General features: G+C 62.4%; 1 protein-coding gene across 2 annotated transcripts; it reads left to right on the top strand.

Annotated features, from left to right (window-relative positions):
* JRK (Jrk helix-turn-helix protein) lies at positions 1–12,971 on the top strand. Of its 2 annotated transcripts, none has more exons than XM_073893301.1 (2): positions 1–123; positions 203–12,971. In XM_073893301.1, the coding sequence occupies exon 2, from the start codon at positions 1,730–1,732 to the stop codon at positions 3,353–3,355; it is 1,626 nt and encodes a 541-aa protein (XP_073749402.1). In that variant the 5' UTR covers positions 1–123; positions 203–1,729; the 3' UTR covers positions 3,356–12,971. The 2 variants fall into 2 exon arrangements, with proteins under 2 accessions (XP_073749402.1, XP_073749403.1); XM_073893302.1 differs by having other exon boundaries at positions 2–116.
* The last annotated feature ends 227 nt before the right edge of the window (positions 12,972–13,198 follow it).

Raw genomic sequence — 13,198 nt, 5'->3', positions numbered from 1 at the left:
TTTTGTCTGTACCCCCCGCACAGGAGGATGAGGTGTGTACACCCGTGTTCGTGTGGCCTGAGTCTCAGTGCTTATGTTAAACTCACAAGGCTGGAACCCGCCTTAATTCTCTTGCTGTACGAGGTGACCTTTTGGTTTAAGAAATTGTTCCAGAATATCCGGTTATCTGAATTTCAGTTTTAAAAGGAGTTTTGTCTCGCAGGCGGGACCACAGTGTTTTCAACTACTGAATGTCACCCTGCACACATCTTGCATACACCCGCATGTCAGGAAGAGGAAACATCTAGAATCCTCCGTTTCAGGGGCGGAGCCTGCAGGAGGCCTTTCTGGGCGGTTCCCCCTCCTGCCCTCTGCTGTGCTTGGACTTAGTCTCTCATGGTGGCCTTTACTTCCCTCTGCTGCCGGGAGGGTCAAGCCGTACACTGTCATTGCTGCCCTGGAAGCAGGATGAAGATAGATCCCTGAAGGAGCAGCGTGCTCACCTGGCAGACCAGGAGGCTGATCCAGAAGGGGGAAGGGATGTGCCCAGAGCTGGCTGGTGATGGGCCTAGAGTTAGTCTTCGGGGTTCTTGCTACATTTGAATAAACATCATTTCTCTTGAGTTGTGTTCTCAAAGAGCTACATTTTTATGCTCCACACACGAGTCGTCCTGTGGCCTCAGCATCTGCACAAGGTGGGAAGACACAGCCAAAGTAAGGGTTTGGGTGGGAGGCAGTGGGGAGTTGCTCGAAGCCCACCTGTGAGGACTGCATGCCTTCCATTGCAGGACGGGATGACTGGCGGTGAGCTGGCTGTAGCCTCCCTGGCGATCTGCCATCTCTCCTGGGTGAGAGGGGCCAAGTCATGAAGGAACTGAGGGGACATGGGCTGTGAGAGAGGAGATGGGACTGTCCCAGCAAACACTGCACTGAGTAGACCAGCAGGGCCGGTCACTGCCGGCAACAGGCTGGAGGATGTTGGTGTCATAGCAGGCAAAGTGCGGTGGGGATGTGATTCCCGAAGGATCCAGCAAGGCTACCTCTAGTCTCAGCCCTGCAAGTCTGCTCAGCGCCGCAGGGAGGGTCAGGAGAGGATGGAGTTGTCCAGCCTGAAGGAGCTGTGGTGACCGAGAGGTCGCTGGAAAGAACCCGTGTGCCCAGCTGGGCAGCCTCCCGGACGCTGCGTGCTCGGGCCAGCTCCCGTGTCGGTTGCCCCTACAGCACTGTGGCTTCTGCTGCAGCTTCCCTGTGCACCTGAAGTCCAAAGTGCATGCCTGCAGGTCGCCCAGGCCCGCGGTCTGTAATGTTCTTTCTTCCCCTGTTCTGCCTTCCAGTTCCTAAAGCACGGCGTCAGACAGTGCCGTGAGCCCGGAGAGGCATCCTGCGGAGATGTTACAGCCTCGCGTAGCCAGAAGCCAGCTCCCGGGACCCCTCGACGCTCTGGTCCACATTTGAAGGGAGGAGCGGCCACCGTCCCCCTCAGAGAAGGCCAGGAGTTCCAACGGTGTGGACACGCCCAGGGACAGTGTGACACGAGTCGTCTCTCCTGCAGAGAGGCAGGGAGGCAGCAGCATCGCTGTCACTGGAGGGGGGATCAGAGGAGGAACTGTGGCTCGTGGTGGCCCAGGATCAGTGGAACGGGACAGGCCGGTGAGGGAGCAGAGCACAGGGGGAGGAGAGGCAAGGAGTCCGCCAGGACCCCCTCCCACGTGTGTCCTCCCCAGCCCCTGGGGACAAGCCACTGCCCCCCATGGCCTCCAAGCAGGCCGCTGGGCGGAGCCCAGGGGAGAAGCGCAAGAGGGTGGTGCTGACCCTGAAAGAGAAGATTGACATCTGCACGCGCCTGGAAAAGGGGGAGAGCAGGAAGGTGCTGATGCAGGAGTACAACGTGGGCATGTCCACCCTGTACGACATCAAGGCCCACAAGGCGCAGCTGCTGCGCTTCTTTGCCAACTCAGACTCCAACAAGGCCCTGGAGCAGCGTCGCACCCTGCACACGCCCAAGCTCGAGCACCTGGACCGGGTCCTGTACCAGTGGTTCCTGGGGAAGCGGGCCGAGGGCGTGCCCGTCTCAGGCCCCATGCTCATTGAGAAGGCCAAGGACTTCTATGAACAGATGCAGTTAACGGAGCCCTGCGTGTTTTCTGGCGGGTGGCTCTGGCGTTTTAAGGCCAGGCACGGCATTAAGAAGCTGGACGCGTCCAGCGAGAAACAAGTGGCCGACCACCGAGCAGCCGAGCAGTTCTGTGGCTTTTTCCGGAGCCTCACGGCCGAGCACGGCCTGTCCCCTGAGCAGGTTTACAACGCCGATGAGACCGGCCTTTTCTGGCGGTGCCTGCCCAATCCCAGCCTGGAAGGTGGGACAGTGCCCGGCATCAAGCAGAGCAAGGATAGGCTGACTGTCCTCATGTGTGCCAATGCCACCGGCTCCCACAAGATCAAGCCCTTGGTGATTGGGAAAGGCGGCGGCCCCCGGGCCTTTGGGGGCATTCAGCACCTGCCTGTTGCCTACAAAGCCCAAGGTAACGCGTGGGTGGACAAGGAGATTTTTTCGGACTGGTTCCATCATATCTTCGTTCCGTCGGTGGTGGAGCACTTCCGGGCAGCGGGTCTGCCCGAGGACAGCAAAGCCATTCTGCTGCTGGACAACGCCCGCGCCCGCCCGCGGGAGTCCGAGCTGGCCTCCGGTAACATCTTCACCGTCTTCCTGCCCGCCACCGTCACCTCGTTGATTCAGCCCATGGACCAGGGCATTCGGAGAGATTTCATGAGGCACTTCATCAACCCCCCCGTCCCACTGCAGGCCTGCCACCCCCGCTACAGCATGAACGACGCTGTCTTCAACGTGGCCTGCGCCTGGAGTGCCGTGCCCCGTGACGTCTTCAGCCGGGCCTGGAGGAAGCTGTGGCCCGCGGTCACGTTCGCCGAGGGCTCGTCTTCGGAGGAGGAGCCGGAGCGCCTCCGAGCGAAGCCTCACGATCAGACTTTTGCACACATCCTGGAGCTGGGAAGAGAGGCCCCGGCCCGCCCTGGCAGCCGGCTTCCCCGGGGCACGGCTGCAGAGCAGGGCGGGCTGGGTCGTGTGGCTGGAGAGGGCCTGGCCCCGGCTGCCGGGAGCCCGGAGCAGGCCGAGAAGGACGGTGACGAGGCGGCCTGGGAGCAGGCGGCCTTGTCCTTTGACGCCGTGGTGCGCTTCGCTGAGGGACAGTCCTGCTTCACGGCGCAGGAGGTGGGGCAGCTGCGTGCGCTGCGCTCGGTGTTTGCCAGGCAGAGGCAGGTGAAGCGGCGGCGTGTGGCCCTCAGGGCCATGGTCAAACTCGAGGCCCCCCAGGAGGCCCCCCCTCTGCCCTGCTCCTCCACGGCGGGCGAGCACTGACGTCGGCGCATCCCTCACCTGCGGGCCGGAGCTTGTCCGGGAGGTCGGGATGCCTGGTGTGGGCTCTCGGCCGCTCGGGATGGCCCATCCCCGCGCGTCTGGTTCATCGCGGGCTTACCATGTTTTCCGTCCTGGCACGTCAGTGTGAGCAGCCGCTCCGGAAGGGTCCCGTGCACCCGAAGCCGAGCGGAGCGTCCCGTGGCCAGAAGCCAGGACCGTGCCAGGCAGATTCTGGCCTCGTGTTTGCCAGCTGAGCCCTGCTGTGTGTGTGGGTGGAGATGTCTGTCCATCCAGGAGGAGCAAAGCCGGCCCTTGGGCCAACTGATGGCAGTACCTGCAGCCACTTGCCAGGGCTAGTGTTTCCCTGGGCCCACCTGCCTTCCCCTTGGGGCGTGGTCTGTGGTGTGGCGCCGTCCCTGAGTCAGGTGGGCGCTCCTGTCTGTGGCTTTATAGGTGGCGGGTCGTCACTTCAGCCATGAACTCATTTAGCTGCGCCAGCCTCCTGCAAGTTCCTCCGTGTTGCCAGGAGGTCTCACCCCTTGGGCTGGGACCCCAGGGCGTGGGGGCCGCACATCGGGTTGGCACGGCAGAGTCGCTTCCCCTAACGCAAGCAGGACTGTCTGCCCAGGCCTCCCGTTGCCCCGAGGGGGCCCTGGCGCACTGTGGGCATGTCCAGCGTCCTGGTGCCGAATCTACTCCGTTGTCCGAGCCCCCGTTGTGCAGGAGTTCGTGCTGATCGCCTGCATGTCACTGAGTTTGCTGAGGCGTTCAGAAATGTGTCTTAGGCGTGCACTCGTGACCCTGCGTAAGATGAGCTGTTTGGATTTCCAGCTGTGTTTGAACTTCGGCGTTGGCTGTTCATGCCTCAGTACCCCGTGCGGGGAAGAGCCGGCTGCACGGCTTGGTTGTGGGAAGATTGTGGCTCCCTGCTGCCCGTAGCCTGGACTGGCCCCCGGGGACAGCGGCACACCCTCCTTGCGCGCATATGGGGGGCTGTGACCTTCTGTCTTTCACCTCTGCGCCCTGGCATTCCGGCCTGGCCGTTCGGCCAGCTCGTGGTTCTCAGGCCGCCCCCCGCCCCCGCGACGTTTGGTTCACTGTCCACTCCTCTGCTGTGTGTGCATCTTCCCAAGCATAAGGCGACGGTTGTTGCTGCCACAGTGTCACCCTGTGGACGTGCGTGCTTTCTGCTTCAAATGCAGGGCTGAAGGTTGTGAACTGAGCAAGGCCATTTTTCAGAGCGTCGTTGTAGAGCCTTCAGGCCAAATTGCCTCAGGGCTGTGCTGCCGTTGCGCCCTTTTCTTCCTGTGCCCAGGGTGACATCTGTGCATCCGTGTGGTTGGCTGCCAGTTCGGACTCATGTGGCCCTGTGGTGTTGAATTGCAGCTGCTTGCGGTGTCACGGGACGTGAGGTGTCAGGGGTCCCTGGAGCGCCTGTCCTCATGTCGGTGTAGGTGATGGCGGCCCGGAGAGGCGGCCGGATGCTGAGGAGCTCCCCCGTGCTTCTCGAACAGTGGGACTTCACTGGCTGGGTGCAGCCAGGGGAGGGGCAGGACACGTGGGGCTCCTGGGTCCCCTGTGGAGGCTTTGTCCCATCAGACTGTAGACCCCAGGCCATGGATTCGTGACCTGCCCCTGTCCTGGCTGTTCTGTGGCCGGTCAGTAAATGCTTGTCATCGGACAGCCTGAGGGGTGTCTGTCCTCAGAGCTCACCTTTCAGAAGCAGCCACAGAGCACGGCACCAGCTCGAACCCTCTTGCTGCTCGGGAGGTTCTGGGGCAGAGCAGGCTCTGGCCTCCCCTGCCTCCCTCTCTGATGGGCAGCACGCTTCTCTGCATGTGGCCTCTGCTGCTGGCTCGGGCGGAGCCAGGTGCCGCAGCCAGCCACGGAGCCACATGTGGGTGGTGGCAGAGGCCCAGGGCCCAGCGAGGCTGTCTGGGGAGCTGTGCGGCCCGGCGGCTGGTGAGTGCCTCCACCCCATCCCGCCGCCCACCCTGCCCTCTGGGAGCCCCTCCCAGCTGCTCCGCTCAGCACTTCCTGCCCGGCCTCTCAGGCTCAGGGGTCAGAGTGCTTCTGCCTCAGAATCCTTCCCAAGCAGTTCTGGGTGGAGCCCGACTAGACTGGATGTGAAATCGGAGCCAGTGCGACCAGTGCCCCCTTCTTTCCTCTCTGACCATCGCGGAGGCACCTTCCGGAGGCCTGGGCTCTGTGTCCCCCACGAGCATGAGGCTCAGAGTCCCAGCGGTAGGGTCCACGGGTGCGGCGTCTGGGAGGCCTCTCCATCCCGTTGGGCCATGCTTGCACCCCTCCTGGCTAGTCTTTCCTGGGCCAGAAGGCAGAGCCTTTGGAGGCAGCTCAGGACCCTTGGAGTCGGATTGGATGGCCCTGGAGGAAGGGGGGCAGAGGCAGGGGTAGGCGGCCACGCAGACTGCGTGCTTCCCCGGGAGCCCGGGGTGCGCGGGAAGCAGAATTTGGGGCAAACGGTACCCGCCACTGCTGCCCTCAAGGGCCAGCCTGAGCTGCTGTGGGAAGCGCAGGTGCCAGCTTCAGCGGCCTTTCTCGGTGTGCAGATGTGCTCACGCTTCATCCATCATTGAGCATAGAGTGTGGCATGTGTTCACTGCTGGCTCTGTACTGGCCATTGTGCTTGGCCCAAGGCCGGAGGGTGATCAGACAAGGCCCCTTCCTGCCTCCGGAGGGCGAGGGCTTACCGACAGGGCAGGAAGCTGCTGGGGAGACTGGGACATAGGTGAGGGGCGGAAGGTGGCTCGAGGTGTCAGTGGGTCCCTAAGGGCGGGAGAGCACAGACAGCTTCCTGCCTGCCTCGGGTCCCGCCGGCAAGTGCAGGAGGGTGACCCAGGGTGGTGAGGCAGCTCCGCACGTGGAGCCAGGCTCCTCTGCCGCTTGGGACCTGTGGCTCCCGCGTGTGTTTCAAGACCGTTCCAGGTCCCACCCTGGTGTCTGCTGCTTCCACCTCTCAGCCACAGGAAGCACACTTCCTCTGAGCTGCCCCTCTGCCGACACGCGTCACTTCTGCTCCAGTCCTTTGAGCCGGGTCACGGTCCCACAGGCCCCACCGGCCACTGGGGCATCTGGGCAGTGTGGCTGGAAAAGGGAAGGTGCGCACCAGGGAGCCATCTGGGAAAGCCGGGCCGGGTCTCCTGACTCCCCCCTCTGCCACGCCCTCTCCAGCAGCCGCGTTCTGGCCTCAGCCCCTCTCTGCAAGGACACAGCGGGCAGATGCACCGGGAGGGCCCGGCGTGTGGAGGATGGACGCAGGCAGCCCGTGGTGGTCTCGGCTTGGGTGGGGGCTCCACGCGGAGACCAGCCCCGGAGAGCTGGGACTGCCATCCTCCACCCCCAGAGCTGTCAGAGACGAACAGCCTTGTCCGGAGAGGCAGGCTGTGACCCAGTCCCCTGCCCACCACAAAAGGACTGACTTCGCTTGCATGAGGTTCAGGGGTGCTCGCAAAAGAGGGAGCTTGTAGAGAACAGCATGTGGGAGGAGCAGTGGATTGACTGGTGACGGGCTGAGCTGTGTGCTGGCTGTGGGTCAGGAAGACTCTCACTAATCCTAGGAGCTGTTCTTCCAAAGGAGCCAAATTTACTTGGATTAGGCTCTGAAACCTTTATGCCCAGGGCGTGACTGGAAAACCCAGGGCAGTCTGCCAACAAGGAGCGGCGCCGAGGAGCTGGTGTGGGCCGGGAGGACGGTCCAGCTTTGCCGGAGCCGCTGTCCTCCCAGGATGACTGTGGGCCAGCCCAAGGCTGCACCCCTGGAGGCAGCAGAGGCCGGAGCAAGGGCTGCGGGGGCAGGGAGAAGCCCAGTGCCACACCAGCAAACAAAGTGAGGGACAGTAATGCAACCCGGCGGGGTGGCCAGGGCCCAGAACTGCGGCAGTGCACTCCCCGGAGTGACCCGTTTCCCACCCGAACGTGCAAACAGGTATGGCTCAGACTCCAGGAGAAAAGTAGTAGGCTGCAGAGCCGGCGGGCGCTGGACTTAACAGGAAGATACTCGAACTTGGCCCTTCTGCACATGGTTGGGGGGGCGTGGGGTGAAGGGAGAGACTGGTGATGGCACGTCACATAACATCAAGGGGAAGATGAGAACGATCACACCTAGAAGAACCGAGTGGGGGTTCCGGAGCCGAAGAGTATGAGAACCGAAGTGGAGAGTTCCCAAGGGGCTCAGCAGCCGCTGTAAGCTGGCAGGCGAAAGAACCTGTGACCTCGACTGACCCGGAGCCCTAGGTGACCACGCAGGGCAGGGACGCCCATGTGCCACCAGAGCCCCAGGGGGAAGAAGGGAACAAAAAATACACGGTGCCCGAAAAATCCCCACGTTCATCTACAAATCAGGCCCAGTGAGCTCCAGTGGGACCAACGGTGTGATCCACAGAGTCGGGAACACAGGGAAAGCTGTCCCCGTCCCGAGGACACCCAGCGGGGCTGGCGGCTGAGCTCAGTCGGGGACGGTGTGGCCCGAGTGCTCAGGAAACTCACGGCCAAGACTCCCGCGTCTGCCAAAGCGCGCTCTCAGAATAAAGTGAGTGGACGATGTTTGTAGATGCACAAAAACAGAATTTGCTGCTGGTGGGCCCGCCTTCCAAGAAATGGTAAAGGAAGTTCTTGGGGCTCAAAGCAAGTGACTCAAGACAGTAAATCAGATCCACTCAGAACTAAGCCCTGCTAAAGGCAGTTCTGTCCTCAGGGGAGACAGGGTCCACTTGACGTTGGACACCTTTGGGGTTACGGGCACCAACCCCCTGCTGCCCTTTCCTCTGGCAGCTCCTGCTGCTGCTGCTTTATTTTTATTTTTATTTTTTTAAGATTTATGTATTTTAGAGAGAGCATGAGCGGGAGGGGCCGAGGGAGAGAGCATCTCAAGCAGACTCTGCCCAGCACAGAGCCAGACGTGGGGCTTGATCCCATGACCCTGAGCTGAAGCTAAAAGCCAACGCTTAACTGGCTGGCCACCCAGGTGCCCCTGGCAGCTTCTTGAAAAAGCCTGTCATTCCATAAAGTGACAATCTTGGGTTCATCATGTTTGTAGATGTGCCCTGTGTCACAACCATACTGGAAGGGTCTCCGGCAGGAAGTGAACACGTCCACATCCAAAGAACATTCTGGTTGGCCTGAGAGCAACCACTTAGGAGAGAACTCAAGAGTCATGAACAAACCTGTTAGAGAAATTTAAGTGCTACGTTAGAAGAAACTGCAAAAGCCGCAGGTGAACGGAGGGACAGAAAGACGCGGGACCCTCAGCTCGGGGACCTGCCACGCCTCCCTGACCCTTGCTGAGCTTGGCAGTGTGGTCCCCGCCACACAGAGCAGCCCCGAGGCCCTGCGCGGCCCCGGACCTCGGCTTCTCCCGCAGAGCCAGCGGCAGCTGCTGGGACCAAGCTGCTGCAGGCGGGGCTGCGCTTCGGGCCTGAAGGGCGGGTGCTGCGGTGGCCGCTGGCCACTGTGGCCGCCACGAGTGCTCGGAGCTGGCCAGGACCCGGGAAGGGCACTGTGCTCACCACTGCCACGTCAGGCCGCATGGCACTTCTAGGCACACGGATTTATGTAAAATTGACCGTTCTCCGCAAACTTGCCTTAGAGAACTTGTTCTGTATTTTGGTGCGGAAGCATATCTCGTGGGCACCCACACAGGGCAGCGTGCGCTTCTCATGCCCTCTCCCCGCGGGGGCCCAGAGGGCCTCCAGGCCCCCCGCACCCCGTCTTCACCTCCGTGTCAGCAGACACCAGCCCCCACACCACCCAGAGCGCCGTCCTTGCCCTCTGCTGGCAAGTCCTGGGCTCAGGCAGCTGGAGCGAGATGAGAAACAGTGGCCTCCACGTCCCAGGGAGACCTGGGAAGGGAGCTTCAGAGGTGAGGGGCCCCGTCTGAGCAGGGGCAGGCAGGGTGGGATGGCTCTCCACGGTGGACTCGGGAGGCGTGGACTGCCTCCTCCCCAACCCAGGGCACACTTTCCAGCCTGAGGCTGGGTATGCTCCCTGCTCAAGACCCGGGACCCTTGGCGTCTACATCTGTGGCCGTCCACCTACACTGGGGAGCTCCGGGAGGTCGGGACAGGCTTTTCCTTACCGGCCCCCGCACTGGGCTGCCACAGAGGAATGTTCAGGAAGGTGGGGGCGGGGCAGCAATTCTTACAACTGGAAAAAAACCTGCTAAAGCCCAATGTGGCTTCCGTGGCTGGGAGCCACGGCACAGGAGGTGCGGCTCTGGCCGTCCAGTCCTCGAGGCTGAGCGTGCGTCCCACCCTTCAGGCCCAGAGACGCACAGGGAGGCAGGAGGGAGAGGGAGCCGAACCAAGTTAGGGCCCCAGCTAAATGCTCGTCAGAGAAGGAGGGGCAGTGTCGTTCCACCTGAGCCAATGTGGACTTGGGAGCCAGCAGGAGCCCGGGACAGTCTTGTGTGCGGAAAGGTGGCTCTCCCAGTGCCATTCAGGACCCTTACTCATTTATCCAGCCTTTATTGAGGCTTTTCATGCCCCGGGGGCTGCCTGGCTGGTGGGACAGAGGTGAGCAGGGTGAATGCAGCCTGAGAGAGGTAGGCCACCGAGCAGAAGGTTTGGGTTTTAGGAAAGGCTTGGGGGAACTGAGAGGGCTTCATGGAGGTGGTGAGCTTGGAAGTGGGCCGGGGAGGGTGCACAGGAGTTCTCTGGCTGAAATTGGGAACTAGGCCTTGTAGGCAGACAAGGGCTCGGGGAGGCTGCTGCAGGGCAGGAACAGCCCCCAGGTAGGTCAGCCACCCGGCAGGACAGACAGGATACTTGGTCCCGGCAGGTGGGGTCATGGTGGTGTGAGAGGGTGGTCTCTGGGCTGCCTCCCGCCCAGCCCTTCCCCTCGGTGCTCTATCTGGGCTCCTTCCCAGCCTGTCCCCATCAGGGAGCCCCCACTGAGGTGCTGCAGCTCTACATCCAGGGAGCGAGGGACACCTTCACCTGGCTGAGGTGGTGACTCCAGGACTGAGACCCTCCAGTCTACAGCAGGGACTCTGGGAGAGGCAGAATCTCAGGGGATGGCCTGTGCCCTGGGGACCTGAGTTGACTGGGGCTTAGGGACTGGAAGAGCCTCGGATGGACAAGAGGGAGCCCGGGCAGGAGAGCTAGGGCCTCGGGATTCTGACCGTGGGACTGGCTGTGGCGTTCCCCTGCCAACGGGTGCAGGGTCCCCATGTGGCTGTGACCCACCGGCATCGGACACCAGAGCACAGAGGTCACCAGGCTGCCCAAGCCCAGGAGAAGCCCCACAGAGGGCCAGTGGCCTGGGCCCAGCCCGGGTGGGCTCAGCACCTGCTCTGCCACAGGGGCTGAGGGACTTGAGACGAACATAGCCTTCTCTGGTCCTTAGGCTCTCTTGGAAATAAGAAGAGGTCTGTGGCCTGCCAGACCCCCTCCAGTGTGGACAGGTGGTGGGCTGGGGGCTTAAGGGGAGAAGTGAAGGGGGGCGGGCCCCAGGCTGTTGTCACTCATCAAGAGGCTGCCCAGCTGAGGCCAGTTCCCTCTTTGGGCAGCTGCCAGATGGGCCCGGCCCTGTCCCAGGCCTGGCCGTGTCCCCCCTGGCCAGCCCCAGCGGCTGGAGGCACTCTCCTCAGTCTCGGGGTCTTCTGGCTCTGCGCTGTCTGTCTGGGCCCTGCTGGGCCCGGGGGACCCAAAGAGGACCCCATGTCCTGGTTGGCCTGGGCCGGTCCTGGTGGGCACCTGGTGTCTGGGCACAATCCTTAATAGCATCCTTTCACTCTCCAGGGCCTGGGTTTGGACGGTGCATCTCATGGGGACACCCTGCTGAGGCCCACTCTTCACACGATGCCCCCACCCCTGGTCGGGCAGATGGGCCATCTGATGCTACAGGAGCTAGCCTCAGCCTGGCCCATGTGTCGGGGGCCATTGTTCCAAGGTCCACCTTGAAATGTGGACCATGACCTCACTAGGCTGGGGGGGCCTAGAGGCCCACAGGTGGTGACTCTCCCCCAGGGATGGGCCTCCAGCAGGAAGCAAGGGGCAGCAGGGAGGCTGTTACCCAGGTGGGGTGTGGGCATCTGCCCTGTGGGTAGGAGTGGAGGTGAGTGTAGACCAGGGGGCCCTTGACGTTGGGAGCCAGGGGCCTGCAGAAGCTAACCGGTGGCTTCCAGATCTCTAGGCTGGGCAGCAGACCTTCCCCACTGCCCCCACCCTGAGCTTGATGGGCTTACTACTCCAGTCGGTGGGACCCTGGGGGGGGTGGAGGCTCCAGTGGTCTCTCTGTGTCCCCGACAGTCTGCACACCCCCCCCCACTGGCGGGTATGTCCTCAGCCGGCCCGAGGCCTCGGATGGGCAGCCGGATGCCGTGGAGTGAGGGCTCTGGAGCCTGGGGTGGTCGCTAAGCAGGGGCCAGCCTGCACCCTGAGGAGGGGAGCTCCGCTGGGCCACCGTCTATGGCCTGGGTGTCGGGGCCAGGATGGGCCTGCACAGAGGGGCCACCCCGGTCCTCACACGGCCTTCCAGTCTCCCAGCGCTGTGGTGCGGCCACGGCGGGCTTCTCCCCAGCCGAGTCGGCTCTTCCTGCCAGCTCCCAGCCGGCCCTCCTTCCCCGCCTTTCCCCTCTCTCGCTTCCCTTTCTGGGGTCCCAGCCTGCACCCTGTGGTGGGACGGCCCCACCCCAGATCAGCCCCACTCTCACCTCCCTGCCACTTCTCTGCCAGCCACGTCCTCCTTCCACTGCAGGTTCCAGAGGCCCTGCTGCTGCAGAGGGCAAGGCTGGGGGTCCTGGCTGGAACGGGGGAGACAAACATGGAGAGACATGCAGCCCGTGGGGGAGGACTTGGGCAGGGGCTGCGGGAGCTTGGCCCCAGTGGCCGGTGGTAGGAGGTGCCTGAACTAGGCCTGGGGTTGTCTGGTGGGGGAGGCCCTGGCCAGGGCAGGTGTGCGAGGTGCTGGGTCCCTGGGGCCCGCCATAACACACTTCCTCTTCCTTACTGAATAAGGTATTTTGCCCCTTTTCAGGGGGCAATCGTTTTAATAAAGTGCTTTTTTTCTGTGAGTGCAGAGTGCAAGACTTCCCCCTAGCTCAGGAACGTGCCTGTTGCCAGCAACTCCAGTGAGGGCACCCATGAATCTCCTCTTACTTGTGGCTCCAAAAACGAGGCCATGGGCTCTCACTGTGCCTCATTCTTTAATTAAACAGATACTGGAACAGCAGAGAGGGGCCAGAGTGTCAGGGCAGGGGAGGGGTCGGCGGGAGGGCAGCTTCTGGGAGGGAGGAGCCTGGGGCTGGGGGGAACGTGCCGGGGGTCTCCCAGGGCCCTGGCAGGTGCTGGCCCTCTGGCCTCCCTATGTGGGGTCAGCAGCTGCTCTGCAGGACCCCCGGCCAGCCTCTCCCTCCTGCTGCTGGGCCCCTCACTCACCCCTGCTGCCTGCCCCATCTCACCATTCCTAGACCAGGAGAGCCCCACAGCACACCCACAGGCTTCTGACTGCAGCCCCCCCCCCCCGCCCTGTCATTTGTGCAGGATGCATTGCCCTGCAAGGAGACCCATGTCCCCCACTTCCCAAGGACAGAGGATTTAGATGCGCGCACTCTACTGCAGCTAAAACAATTAATAAAACAGCCCTTCTCTTGATTGAACTTAAAGTGTTCAATTAATTGAATTGTATTCTCTAGCTGCTGTCTGCCAGGTAATGAATGCATCACGGGCCTCTCTCATTAGTAGTCACGTTTTCTGTCTCCACTCTGAGTGCCGTCTGGGCAGCCCTGGGTGATCCCCTGAGCACAGAGGAGGGGCCCTGAGTTGGGATTTCTGTGCCACTGTTTCGGGGACAGGCGTGTGGCCCTTTGGTTTTGAGTCTTCCTTG

This window comes from Callorhinus ursinus, unplaced genomic scaffold, assembly GCF_003265705.2.
Source record: "Callorhinus ursinus isolate GAN/ISIS: 27379988/994484 unplaced genomic scaffold, GSC_fseal_2.0 scaffold5, whole genome shotgun sequence".
NCBI classification, from domain to species: domain Eukaryota; kingdom Metazoa; phylum Chordata; class Mammalia; order Carnivora; family Otariidae; genus Callorhinus; species Callorhinus ursinus.
This window is presented reverse-complemented; position numbering and strand designations above follow the sequence as displayed.

Excerpts from the sequence above, each read along its gene's own strand:
- JRK (XM_073893301.1), top strand. The coding sequence starts at position 1,730 with ATGGCCTCCAAGCAGGCCGCTGGGCGGAGCCCAGGGGAGAAGCGCAAG.